Source organism: Neophocaena asiaeorientalis, unplaced genomic scaffold (assembly GCF_003031525.2).
Source record: "Neophocaena asiaeorientalis asiaeorientalis breed wild unplaced genomic scaffold, Neophocaena_asiaeorientalis_V1.1 scaffold607, whole genome shotgun sequence".
NCBI lineage: Eukaryota > Metazoa > Chordata > Mammalia > Artiodactyla > Phocoenidae > Neophocaena > Neophocaena asiaeorientalis.
In genome coordinates, this window is record NW_020173405.1 from 1687055 (window position 1) to 1700614 (window position 13560).

A 13560-nucleotide genomic window follows, 5' to 3' on the forward strand; every position below is an offset into this window, starting at 1 on the left:
ATGGCGTGGCAAGTGAGCGTGCCCGAGCTGGAGGACCGCCTGCAGTGCCCCATCTGTCTGGAGGTCTTCAAGGAGCCCCTGATGCTGCAGTGTGGCCACTCCTACTGCAAGGGCTGCCTGCTGTCCCTGTCCCGTCACCCGGACTCGGAGCTGCGCTGCCCCGTGTGCCGGCAGGAGGTGGACTGCAGCAGCTCCCCGCCTAACGTCTCCCTGGCGAGGGTGATCGAAGCCCTGCAGCTCCCCGGGGACCCTGAGCCCCAGGTCTGTGCGCACCACCGGAACCCTCTCAGCCTCTTCTGTGAGAAGGACCAGGAGCTCATCTGCGGCCTCTGCGGCCTGCTGGGCTCCCACCAGCACCACCGGGTCACGCCTGTCTCTACCGTCTACAGCCGCATGAAGGTGGGCAGCGAGGCTGCTGGGGGGTGGGAAGCCGGGCCGCCCCTGGGGACACAGAGCCGGGTCCTGAGGCCTTGGGGCCATCGCCCGGCACAGAGGGGTCCAGGGTCAGCCCTGTTCTGGAGCAGAACTTGCAGAGCATCTGCTCATCCACCAATCACCTTTTGAGCAGCGGCTCCAGTCTCCAGGTGCTGGGGACTAGGTGACCCACCGGATGGAGAGCCCCCTGCGTCACGTGCTAGCCCGCTCCCCTGCTTTAGTCTTCTCTGTAGCCCTCATTAGATTCTTGGGCGCTCAGGGGACTGCACTCTCAGGCAGGTGAAGACGGGGACTTTGTTTCATTCCCTGGGATATTTCCGTGCCTAGGACCATGCCGGCCAGGTAGTAAATGCCCAAAACGTATCTGTGGAATCAATGGATTCCTGCCCTCATGGACCGTTGCCTCAGAACTAGCAGATCACTGTGTATGAATAATAATAACGACACCGTCTTAGGTTAGTCTATTGATCTAAGGTTTATGAAGAGCGGGGTTATTGTCGTACTTGCAAATGAGGAAACAGGCTCCCAGGAGGTAAGGGTCTTAGTCAAGCGCATACAGTTTTTCAGTGGCAGAGCTAGGACTCACACCACGGCCAGTTTTCATTCCCCTGGCACCAGATCAAGGAAGGACAGGAAGGGCTTTTGGAAGTAAATTGCAATAGGGTACCTGGCCCAGCGTTTGGGCGGGTGGGCGGCTGGGGGCAGTAAGGATGAGGAATGGGGAAATTCAGGGGAGGGGGCAGGATGAGGGAAAAGCATCGAGATCCGTAGACAGAGGGGGCCCTGGAAGCTGTTGCAGGGCTTTCCTGGCTGAGTGCTCTGGGCAGCATTTCTTTGCTCCTTCAACCCTGGGAGAGAAGTAGGAAAGGTGCACAGGGCCAAGCCAGGTTGTCCACCAAGTTCCCCTACCCACAGGCATTTCCTGGGCATCTAGTATGTGCTAGGTGCTACACTGGCGGCCATGGTACAGCAGTGGGCGAGAAGTTCACCCTGCACCAGAGCTCACAGTCCGGGGGTCTGACAGAGTCCCGTGTGTCAGGTGCTGCTGTCAAGGTTAAGTGCAGGCAATGGTGAGACTATCTGGAACGTGGCTCCTGCGTGGTCTCAGGTGGTCAGGGAAGGCTCCTTGGAGGAAGTGGACTGGTAAGCTGAGACCTGAACCATAAGGAGGACTTGAAAGGAAAAGAAAGGGAGGAAAAGCATCCTAAGTATAAAAAGAGCTCGTGCAAAAGGCCAGGAGGCAAACAGCATGGCACATTTGAGGAATTCTACATTGTTCCAATAAGCACGAGGGAGAGTGAGGTGGGAGTGAGGTGAGGTAAGCGGGGGTCAGGTCATGAAAAGGCCTGTGTGACATGAGACGGGATTAGGGGTTTATTCAGAGAACCAGGATTGGAAGGTTTTAAGCAGAGTCATGATGTGGCTCGATCGCTCTGCCAGAGGATAGATTGGAGAGTGAGGCTGGGAATAAGAGATTAGGAGTAATCTACATACAGGCGGTCGTTGAAGCCACAGGTGTGGAGAAGACCAACCGGGAGAGTCTGCAGGAGTGATGGGGAAGATGATGCCCCCAGGAGCATCAGGACTTAAGATTTGGGTAGAGAGAGAACTCTGAAAAGGAGCCGGAAGGAATTCACTGAGGGAGCGGGAACGTTGGCTGAATGTAGCCTCCAGGAAACCAGAGGAACAGAGCATTTTGACAAGTAGGAAATCACTTGTGTGAAATGTCTGCTGATTGAAAAGAGCCTGTCTGGTTTAGCAGTAAGAATTGGTTATCTTGGCAAGAGTAGTTTTAGGGGGGTGTGAAAGGAGGAAGCCAAAGTGCAGTACAGTGAAACTGAGTCGAGTTTTATCAGCAGAGGGCTGCCTGGCGGAGGAGGAGACTCCTGGGAGCCCGTCATTTCTGGCTAGGAGCTGGGAGGGCTTGGGTCCTGCTTTTGGATGTGGGTTTTTGTGATCTCAAGACTCCTCCGTGTGCTGCAACTAAGTTACGTTCCATTATCAGATCTCTTTCATGCATTCCTGTTTTCTCCTATTGATTGGGATCTTAAGATACTTTGTTTATTTGCATAATTCTGTTTCCACTCACTGTGGCCCAGTTGATGAGAAAGAACTAGTCCCATCTCTCTTTGCCTTGGGAGGGTCACCACTGGGATGCCCTTCTCAGGCTCCTATGAGATCGGATGCCTTGTTATGGAGAGCAAGGACTCTGTGTTCATTCATCTCCATGCTGGCTCTATTTTTTTCTCAGCTCCCTCCCGGAAAGGCTCTTGCAGCGGACTTCTGCTCGGGCACTGTCTAAGCCAAAGATTCTGCGCACTCCGTGGGCACAAACCAGCAGGGCTGCATTAGGTCGTGTGGCCAGTTGGTGCTCTAGGTGGTTCTGGTTGGATCCCTAAGGTTAAGTCAGATATGGGGCCAGGGCAACCTAGGAGAAGTTTACTTCAGCCTGGGAGGCCCTAAATCCAGCCTGGGCCCAGGCCTGCTGGAAATGGAGTCAGGTCTTTATAGGGAGTGGGGGGTCACCAGGTGGCCCCTCCCTTGGCCATTGCGTGCACCATTGGCTTCACTTGGGGCCAGCCTTTCTGTGATGACTCCTGATGAAATGCCCACTGATTCTGGACCTGCTGGTGACCAGCAAGTTTCCCAGGTGGGTTCCCTACGGGCAGCACTCCACGCAGGGAGTGTCGACTTCAGACTGGCAGTCGCCCCACTTGGATGTTGTGTGGTGACTTCTGGTGGCTGTAACAACGTGTAGCATCTCTGTCCACGGCATAGAGAGTGATGACGTGGAGATCTCTTCCGTCCGGGCAGTCCGTGCTGTCAGTGTGGAATATTCTTGAATAGCCTTTCCTATTTTGTGCTTGTGGCCGTCGGGCTGCCCCTGGGAGCTGGGGGTGGGGGTGAAGGGGTCGGCGGCTCATGGGGCCTGTTGCCTCCAGGAGGAGCTAGCAGCCCTCATCTCCGACCTGAAGCAGGAGCAGAAGAAGGTGGAGGAGCAAATCGCCAGACTGGTGAACAACAGGACCCGGATTGTCGTGAGCGCCCCGCCCCTCCGTGCCCCTCCCTGGGGCCGGCCACCCGCCTTCCCTTTCCTGACAGGAAGCCATGCCTTCCATATAAAGCCAGAATTCAAAGCATTCCGGGGTGGGGGAAGTGCAAAGGCTCTTGGAGGAATTTAGCACAGTTGTCAGGACTGTCGCCAAGTTGGCTTGTGTCCTCCACGTCCTTGAGACTGAGATAACCTAGAACCCAAGTCCCAGAGGTAAACAGCTTAATACGTGGGCATGACTGCCCGCCCTCTGCCACCTGTGGCTGCTTGACATTGACAGCCTGGGCAATGCCCTCCTAGTACCTTAGAGCACAGGCACGGAAAGGCTTGAAGCCCTTGGTGGCTGTCTGCTTTTCCTAAATGAGGGGCACTTGGGTCTGGGAGTCTGTGGAGCCTGGGCCCTACAGGTAGTCATGAAACGAGCAGGAGACCGGCATCCGTTGAAAGTCAACTCAATTAATCTTCCTCATCCTGGAGAGGGAGCCCGCTTTACCCCGTCTGATGGAGGCAGAACTCAGGGTCACACGGGGAACCCTTGTTATCTCACTCCAAAGTCTGCTCTCCAGGGCCTTTCAGACTTTTTTTCAGTTGTGGAACCCCGTGATAAAGCAAAATCTTACGTTCACACTTGTTAGCAAAGATGGCCAAAAGGGGAGCCACTGTGTTGGAACTGGGAGCTGGGGGCCCAGCCTCTGCCCTGCCACTGTCGTCCTCCCCCCGGGGCCACATCCGGGATCCCCAGGCACAGTGTGTGAACACCTGGCAGGAGTCAGCCCTGGGACTTGGGTACCAGGACCAGCCCGGTCAGAAGGCCCGAGCTGCCAGGCTCTGGGGACGCCGAGGTCAGCCATGGCTCCTGCCTTGACCAGCCCCTCCCTGTCCCAGAATGAGTCTGATGTCTTCAGCTGGGTGATCCGCAGTGAGTTCCAGGAGCTGCACCATCTGGTGGACGAGGAGAAGGCCCGCTGCCTGGAGGGGGTGGAGGGTCACACCCGTGGCCTCGTGGCCTCCCTGGACATGCAGCTGGAGCAGGCCCGGGGTGCTCGGGAGCGGCTAGTCCAGGCTGTGGGTGTGTTGGAGCAGTTCGGCAACGAGAGTCACCATGAGTTCATCCGGGTGAGTGGACAAGGGAGTGTCCCCTGTGCCAAGGCCACTGGGGCTCCAAGTGCCTCCCCCTTCCTGTCGGCTTCCGCATAGCCTCGTCCATGCTCTAACCCTCCTCCCTCTTGTCTTCCAGAAGTACCATGCCATGGCCTCCAGGTAATAACCTCGGAGGGCACTCTCAGCGAGGGCCTGGTGGCTGCGGGCATGGGCGTCTCATCTCCACTGGATCCTCCCTTCAGTTTTACTGGTGCCGGGAGCAGCTGCCCACATCTGGTTCTGTACTGAGCCCAGGGAAAGTGACAGCCTTGCCTTTAGGGGTCTCCAATCCTTGTGGGAGGCGGCGGTGAAGTATGGTTACATCACTATGGGCACCTAGAACAGTAGAAGTTCACACAAGCTAAAGAATTAACACAGAGGGGGAGGTGACTGGGGGGAGATCGGCAAAGACAGCACACAGGTGGGATGGCTGAGAAGGGCAGAGGACAGGCGTTTGCCAGGCACGCTGACTCACGTGAAAGGGTAAAGTGTGTGCAGGTTTGGAGTATTGTGAGAATTTCAATATCATGGGTGTAAAGGATGATGCAGAGCAGAACAGGAGATGAGGTGGGTGATGGTGGGTAAGGAAACATGCACCATGGCTTGTAGGAAGGGTTGGATCCATGTTCCAAACCCAACAAACGAATCACCTGTGCAGTTCCTGAGCCTTCCTCTGCCACGTTTACGAGAGTCTCCTTGTTTTCTCCAATTTCCCTTAGCCTTAAGGACAATTTGGTTAGGAGCATTGGCTTAAATGAATGGACAGAGGATCTGATTGGCTGAGTTTGGTTTCCACTCCAGCTGGAGCTGGAGGCCAGGGTCACCAGATACAGAGAAGTGGTCCTCAAACGGTGCATCGGAACCACCTGGAGGGCTCAATTAAAACAGAGGTCACTGGGCCCCAGTAATGAGTTCTGATTCAGCAGGCCTGGGGTGGGACCCAAGACAATTTGCGTTTCTAACAAGCCCCCAGGTGCTGCTGCTGCTCCCAGACCTGCACTTTGAGAGCTACTGATGTAGAGTGTTTCCCCTTCCAGGAAGGAGGCAGGTCCTCAGAGGGGGGCGGGTACATGGTGGGCATCTTCAGTGCACGGTCTTCTGAGCTGTGGCTTGGCTGGTTGGACCTGCGTCTGGGTGAAGGGCTGGGGTGCACGGTAAGCAGCTCCACCATCACTGTGGACCTTTGCCCCCAGTGCAGAGCTCCAGCAGGCCCGGTCCCTAGAAGGCGCGTTCAGCCCCATCTCCTTCAAGCCAGGCCTGCACCAGGCTGACATCAAGCTGACTGCGTGGAAAAGGCTCTTCCGAAAGGTTCTGCCAGGTGAGACCCCACCCACCCATCCTCCTTCCAGTGTATGAGGTGCAGAGAACTGGAGTGGGGCCTGGCACAGCAAACGGTGAGGGCGCGGTGGTGGGCTTCCGCCAGCAGGGGGAGCTCAAGCCCCGTTCCATCTCTTACTAGTGACTGGGAGAGTGGTGTAATTTTTGAGCCTCAGTTTCCTCATCTGTGAAGAGCCCACCTTGCTGGGCTGCGTAGTTTCTAAGTAGACGCGTGTGTGTGTGTCTGTGTGTGTGTGTAGTTTAGTACTTAATAAATGGCAGCGGCTGCTCTGCCAAAAAATAACTCGGACCTTTAACTCCTTCATTACTAGCACATAAGATCAATCAATAGACCGATTTCATCCAACAAAGGCACAAACAGGGCTGATATAAGAACAAAAGGGGGAAAGGGGGGAACAAAACCTGCAGGTGATCTCTGAACCATGAATGCTGTTTGCACGTTTTAGGTGTAAACTGCTTAGCTGGCAGCGAGCAAAGAGGTCAGTTGGGATAGTTTGTCCTTGACTGGGCTGCTAGGGTATCCAAGAAACCACTGGCGTTGTTAGAGGCTCCAGAAAACCTGGGGAGTGAAGCTGAGGCGCCCACGTGACAGGCCGTCTCCCAGATCCTTCCACTGGCACCTCCGCCTTAGGCAGGCCGCCTGCACCGTTTCCCTTGCCAGAATGCCTGGGCTTGCAGCAGCCCATTCTCCTACCCTTCAGGCATCATTCACTCATTCGGCAAATGTCCTCAGGGTTGCCTGCTCCAGACCCCAGCCCCTTCTAGGCCCTGCGGATACAGGGAAGAGGCCGACTCAGTTCTTCTCCCGAGGAGCTCAGGGCCTGCCATCGGCCTCCCTTGGGGCAGGGCCTGCCGCCTTCTGCGAGGCTTGAATACACATCTCCTCTGATCTCTCCCAGCTCCGGAGTCCCTCAAGCTGGATCCCGCCACGGCCCACCCACTCCTGGAGCTCTCCAAGGGCAACACGGTGGTGCAGTGTGGGCTCCTGGCCCAGCGGCGCGCCAGCCAGCCCGAGCGCTTCGACTACAGCACTTGCGTCTTGGCCAGCAGGGGCTTCTCCTGCGGCCGCCACTACTGGGAGGTGGTGGTGGGCAGCAAGAGCGACTGGCGCCTGGGGGTCATCAAGGGCACAGCCAGTCGCAAGGGCAAGCTGCCCAAGTCCCCAGGGCACGGCGTGTGGCTCATCGGCCTGAAGGAGGGCCGGGTGTACGAGGCCTTCGGCTGCCCGCGGGCGCCCCTGCCCGTGGCCGGCCACCCTCACCGCATCGGCGTCTACCTGCACTACGAACAGGGCGAGCTCACCTTCTTCGATGCCGACCGCCCCGACGACCTGCGGCCGCTCTACACGTTCCAGGCCGACTTCCAGGGCAAGCTCTACCCCATCCTGGACACGTGCTGGCATGAGAGGGGCAGCAACTCCCTGCCCCTGGTGCTGCCCCCGCCCAGCGGGCCCAGCCACCTCGCCCGCCCGCAGCCCACCGAGCTGTAGTGCTGCTCGGGGGCCTGCCTTCCCAGCTGGGCACGGGGGCTCGAGGGGTCCTACCGGCTCTGGTGAGCAGAGGTTATGCAGTTGTTCGGGGAGGTCTTCCTGCCTGGGTGTCCCTAGAAACGTTTAACGATAGGGAGAGGACCACGGTCCCATCCCCAGCAGTCAGGGGTGTGTTTATTAACCTCTTTCCAGGCTATTAACCTGCTTGTTAACCAGTGGAGCCAGGCCGTGGGGCCCGCGGGTCAAGCTGGGCTTCCCTTGGGCCCTCCTAACCGCGATCTCTGCTTACTCTTCCCCCGAGGGTGGAAACGCTCCCACACGTGACTTCCCCCCATCACTGTGAACTTTAAATGACTTTAAGGATCATAAAATTGACGTTATTTCTTCCTTTTCAAACGATTTGCAGTTATCAGCCGCTGTACGCACCCACTGCTTTATGCTCAGGCCTTTAAAAGCAGCTCCAGCCTCTGGCGGGGCCACATCTTCTTCCGCCCCTGCCCATCGGTCTCTGGTTAGTCACACCAACTCCGTCATTGTTCTGTCCCCAGAGACTTCTCTCAACTTCCGTCTCTGTTAGAGAAGATGGAAATGACACTCCTGCAGAGCAGAAGCAAATAGGGGCCAGATGGGGGTGTGGCCCATCCCTGAAAGCTGCCGGGCACATGGGAGTGGGTCCAGAGCCCAGGTCTGTGCATGCTGAGCCTGCCCTGTGGTCACCCCAGACCAAAGCTGGGACAGCTGAATTCCTTCCCAAGAACATGAAAATTGGAAGAGAGAGAGTGGCTGGGGCTGAGTCATCTGAGGTCTGGTGCTTTAGAGAGAAGCTCCCCAGCCTTGTGCCCTGAGGTCTGTGGACCCGTCCAAGAGCCTTCCTTGGGGCACAGCCCTGCCCTGTCACCCTGGCATGAATCCACATCGGCCACACAGACAAAGTCTCAACCCACAGCCTTATCTGAACGATCCTCCAGGAACAGAAGAGGGAGGAAGATCGTGAGGTGCTACCTCAAGGCCATCTTTACCGACCTTTATCCTCACGGGAGACTCAGGACATCACCTCCCTGGCTGTGAGAAGCTCTGAAGCTGTCTGCCCCCCTTCCCTCCCAGTAGGGCTGCAGTCTATAAAAGAGCTTAGCCGCATCTAGAACTGGCTCCTCAGCAACGGGATATCCCACAAGTCAAGTTGCAGCCACGAGCCCTTTGATTTCCACACCATCCTTTTCGGCGGGGCAACGAGGCCCACGTGCAGCTTCCACCTTTGGCTAATCTTCCTCCTGCTGTCTATGTTAAGTAATAAACTGAATCAAAAGCTGGTTGTCGTCTCTTGATCAGCTGAATCTGTCGGGCCTTGGCCTTGGTTGCTGTATGCTTGACACCTTCCAGACTTGGTTTTTGGTTTTGCAGCTCTTCCTTCAATTCCATCAGTCTACCTCCACTCTCCACCCTTCTCCACCATGCTGTGTCCTGGGAGGCTGGCCCCGCTGGAATGCAAACCCCTCTGGCTTCCTGTTGGGTTCGGCTGAGGGGAGGGCCTGGCAGGAGATCCCAGGGCAATAGAGGGAGTTGGAGGTATTTCTTTTCCTAGTTTTCTGCCTGCTGGGCTATGCGTTGGCGCCTTCCCTCTACTGAAGACTCCTGGCAGGCAGCCCTCTCCCTCTGCTGCTCTTCCCTTGTTCCTGTCGCTGAACAGTGAGCACCGTGCCGTCTTCCGTAGGGGCCCCTTAACTCCCACTGTTCTTTTAGAAACAGTCCCTTCTTTAAACTCAGCTACTCATTTATGTGCACCTTTCTGCCTCCAGCCAGACCCTGACAGACACAATGGCGTACTTCTGCACCCATTTAATAAATCCCCTCTGTTGTTTGGCTAACCAGAGTTAGTGTTTGTGCTTGCAACCGAAAGATCTTAACTGATACACATCCAATGTGCAGAAGGCAGAGGAAAGAGCAGTTAATTCTTCGTGTGGAGTTGGCATTTAAGCTGAAAGAAGTGGAAGACAGGCAGAGGAGAAGAGCCTTCCGGGATCTAGGTCCAAAAGGGATGCTGCAGCTGGAGCTGGGCCTGGAGATGATGGTGGGGGCTGATCCGGGGTGGGGGCATCTATGCTACTTTAGTGTATGTTAACTTTGTCCTGTGATAATGACAGTGTGGGAGTGGGCGAGTCTGCTCAGGGAGAAAATATCCGACTGACAGAAAGGAGGTCAGAGAATGGAACACCAGAACCTAGGGGAACAGCTTAGACGGGGTTGCCAAGGAACCTTAGAAACGGGCAGAGAGATGGGAGGGTATGCTAGCAGGAGAGGTCATAGAAGCCAAAGCTTACCAACAAAGAAGGTGTGTTCAACAGTGCCATGAAACCCCAGATTCAGCAGGAAAGGCCTAAGGAATATTTGGAGATTCTTGGTAGTTTGGGAGGGACCCATCTCAGTGCAGCTGGTGGAAAACGGACTGCAGGCAGTTAGATAATAGCATGCGATGAAGATGTAAAGGCAACGATTGCTGATTCTCCATTTAAAAAGTTTGATAGTGGGACTTCCCTGGTGGCACAGTGGTTACGAATCCACCTGCCATTGCAGGGGACATGGGTTCGATCCCTCGTCCAGGAAGATCCCACATGCTGTGGAACAACTAAGCCCGTGCACCACAACTACTGAGCCTATGCTCTAGAGCCGGGGAGCCACAACTGCTGAGCCCACGTGCCACAACTACAGAAGCCCATGCGCCTAGAGCCTGTGCTCTGCAACAAGAGAAGCCACCACAATGAGAAGCACATGCATTGCAACAAAGAGTAGCCCCCGCTCGCCACAACTAGAGAAAGCCCACACGGAGCAATGAAGACCCAACGCAGCCAAAAATAAATTAAAAAAAAAAGTTTGATAGTGAAGGGAAAAAGTAAACTGGGTCAAGAGCTTGGGAGAAGGTGGGATTAAGAGAAGGCATTTTTAGGACAGAGGCAGTGCTGTCCAGTAGAAGTATATGAGCCACATATGTAGGTTTATGTTTTCTAATGGTCACATTTTAAAAATTAAAAGACTCAGGGCTTCCCTGGTGGCGTAGTGGTTAAGAATCCGCCTGCCAATGCAGGGGACGTGGGTTTGAGCCCTGGTCCAGGAAGATTCCACATGTTGCGGAGCAACTAAGCCCGTGTGCCACAACTACTGAGCCTGCCTGTGCTCTAGAGCCCGTGAGCCATAACTACTGAGCCTGTGTGCCACAACTACTGAAGCCTGCGCACCTAGAGCCCATGCTTTACAACAAGAGAAGCCACTGCAATGAGAAGCCCACGCACTGCAACAAAGAGCAGCCCCTGCTCGCCACAACTAGAAGAAAGCCCGCACACAGCAATGAAGACCCAACACAGGCAAAAATAATCAAATAATATAAGTAAAACATTAAAAAAAATTGACAGACCCAGGTCAGCTAGCACTCAGATCTTGATTTCTTAATACCATTCTACAATAAAAGGAATGAGGGCTCCTTGGAGAACTGGCTGATTCTGGGACTAGAACAGGAAATACACCAAATGAGCCTCAGTATCTTATAGTGCCAGAAGGCAAGGAAATGCTCCAACCCGGACAAACGTGAAAAAAAGTACAGTAGTAGTAGAGCCCTGTGAAAAGGATATAGGAGCCAACTGAAAGCACTTCCAGTGGTCAAAACAAGAATAATCTAAGCAACAAAATATTTTGGATTACAGTCCAAAGTATAAAATAAATATCCCTGAATCCATACTGATACAAATAAATGACTGTTTAATTAAATGGGGGAGAAGAGATAAATCTGTGCAGAATTCCCAGTAATTTACATAGCTACTCCACCCTCAAGGAGGGGGAGCATAATAGCCTCCTTAAATGTGGGCTACACATAGTGACGTCCTGCCAGAGAGGCCAGAGGGTTACAGAGTAGCTTTACAGTGGAGAAACTGGACAAACACTCCCTCAGCCAGGTGATCACGGTTAACATCAACAGTGATGTCACTTTGGTACTATGTGCCCTTGCTCTGACGTAATGAAAATGTCCCTTTACCTGTGGTCTTTCTCCCCAAAACTCATAACCCTAGTCTAATCATGAGAAAAACAACAGACGAGTTCCAAGTGAGGAATGTTCTACAAAATACTGACCAGGACTCCTTAAGGTAGTCAAGGTAACCACAAACAAGGAAAGTCTGAGAAACTGTCACAGACAGGAGGAGCCTTGAGAGACATGACTAAATGTAATGTGGTGTCCTGGATGAGATTCAGGGACAGAAACGACATCAGGTAAAAACTAAGGAAATATGAATAAACTGTGGACTTGTATCAATAGTGATGTACTTGTTACCCACTCACCTGAAGGAGGGGGGATTGTTTTAGGATGGGTCAACTCTAGTACAGCTGGTTGTCCAGAACCACATCAATCTGTGCTCTGTCCATCCATTCACTCCTTCACTCATTCAACAGATATTTATTAAGTCCATACTGTGAGAAAGACACTGGTCTTGGAGCTAAAGGTAGATGAGTGTCAAGACAGACAAGGATTTGCCCTCATGGAGCCAGATGGAGAGACAGAGAATAAATCATAACCACATGTGGAATAGGTACTATGAAGAAAACAGATGATGTAATTTGATGTGGGAGGAGGAGAGTTCCACTAAAAGATCACTAACGAACCAACCTAGAGCTACAGGAATGCGTTAAACCTTTAAGTGACTCAGTGATTTTATTGTAGACTAGAGTCAACCTTCTTGCAAAATGCTTGCTTATGTGCTGTTAGTAATACAGAGAATATACAGGCTGGAATATTCTAGTTCATGGAGTCCTGTCTACTTGAATGCTTGAGATACAAGTGTACTGGTTTTTTGTTTTTTTTTTCTTCTCAATCAACCCATTATGTAACCAGTAACCACATGGGTGCTGTAGACCTAAATACCACACAATCCCTGTCCTCCCATGGGTGAGGCTGGGGAAACGTTCCTATAGATGAATCCTCACAAGGATTGCATAAAAGGCTAGCCATTGGGAAACAAAGACCCATTTCTCACATCACGTGCCAAACCTAATTCTAAATGGATTTAAGTGTGAAATGATGAAGCCATAAGTGATTTCTATATTGTAGCGGCGTGAAGCAGTTTTCAAGCATGACATCAAAGGCAGAAACCATAAAGGTAAGTATCTTAAAAATGAGAACTCTATGTTGCCCAAAACAACTATAAACCACATTAAAAAGCAACAACAGGGACTTCCCTGGCAGTTCAGTGGTTAGACTCTGTGCTTCCACTGCAGGGTGCGCGGGTTCCACCCCTGTTTGGGGGAACTAGGATCCCGCAGGCTGCGCGGCACAGCCAAAAAACAAAAAAAAGCAACAATAAATTGGAAGAAATGGCAAAACCTAAGATAAGAGGTATATATTGTTAATCCATAAAGAGCACCAAGGGAACGATGGTAGAAGAATGAACAAAAGACATTTACATGTCACAACAGAAATACAAATGACCAATAATACATGAAAATATTCAATCACAGAAATTAAAACATCAATAAAATCTCATTGTTTGCCTGTGAAATCGGCAAAAATTGAAAGAAAAAAGAGAAGAGCTACGAAGAAGTGGTGAACCGGGCTCCCAGCGTCGGCCTCCACTCCCTGCCAGGCACCTGGCACACGCCCTGTGGGGACCTGGATGGGCACTGTGGCTCCCGGATCTGGAACCTCCGTGCCCTTTGACCCCGGAAGTCCGGGCGGGATGGGCGGTGCGGAGCCAGGCGCGCTTCGCGACAGAGCCGTAAAGGCGCAAGCGTGGGCGTGGAGAATGGCGCTGTACGCGGCGGCGGCGGCCGTGTTGGCCGGCGTGGAGAGTCGCCAGGGCTCCCTCAAGGGGCTGGTGTACGGCAGCAACTTCCAGGTAACGGGGTACGGGGTTCGGAGTTCGGGCCCAGGACGGGTGCCCGGCGGGGGCTTCCCCCGGCCCGGCCCCCGCCTCACCTGGGTTCTCTCGGCCGCGCGCAGAACGTGAAGCAGCTGTACGCGCTGGTGTGCGAGACGCAGCGCTACTCCACCGTGCTGGACGCAGTGATCGCCAGCGCCGGCCTTCTCCGCGCCGAGAAGAAGCTGCGTCCGCACTTGGCCAAGGTGACG

At 53.8% G+C, this 13560-nt stretch overlaps 2 protein-coding genes across 4 annotated transcripts in view; both read left to right on the top strand.

The window, feature by feature from the left end:
• TRIM50 (tripartite motif containing 50) lies at positions 1–8764 on the top strand. Of its 3 annotated transcripts, XM_024747226.1 has the most exons (7): positions 1972–2138; positions 2687–3085; positions 3378–3473; positions 4373–4603; positions 4725–4747; positions 5821–5945; positions 6865–8764. In XM_024747226.1, the coding sequence occupies exons 2-7, from the start codon at positions 2927–2929 to the stop codon at positions 7452–7454; spliced, it is 1224 nt and encodes a 407-aa protein (XP_024602994.1). In that variant the 5' UTR covers positions 1972–2138; positions 2687–2926; the 3' UTR covers positions 7455–8764. The 3 variants fall into 3 exon arrangements, with proteins under 3 accessions (XP_024602992.1, XP_024602993.1, XP_024602994.1); XM_024747224.1 differs by lacking the exons at positions 1972–2138; positions 2687–3085 and adding an exon at positions 1–399; XM_024747225.1 differs by lacking the exons at positions 1972–2138; positions 2687–3085 and adding an exon at positions 1–399 and having other exon boundaries at positions 4728–4747.
• A 4444-nt stretch (positions 8765–13208) lies between these two features.
• NSUN5 (NOP2/Sun RNA methyltransferase 5) overlaps positions 13209–13560 on the top strand; it is a 27848-nt gene continuing 27496 nt past the window's right edge. The window contains exons 1-2 of the mRNA XM_024747187.1: positions 13209–13327; positions 13432–13554. Of these exons, the coding sequence (XP_024602955.1) occupies positions 13235–13327; positions 13432–13554 (216 nt within the window). The 5' untranslated portion in view covers positions 13209–13234. The remainder of the gene's footprint in view (positions 13328–13431; positions 13555–13560) is intronic.

Bases quoted from the DNA above. Each gene is read 5' to 3' on its own strand.
- TRIM50 (XM_024747224.1), top strand. From the start codon at position 1: ATGGCGTGGCAAGTGAGCGTGCCCGAGCTGGAGGACCGCCTGCAGTGC. The intron at 3,474-4,372 runs GTGAGCGCCCCG...TCCCTGTCCCAG, and splicing joins ACAACAGGACCCGGATTGTC to AATGAGTCTGATGTCTTCAG. The intron at 4,604-4,724 runs GTGAGTGGACAA...CTTGTCTTCCAG, and splicing joins GTCACCATGAGTTCATCCGG to AAGTACCATGCCATGGCCTC.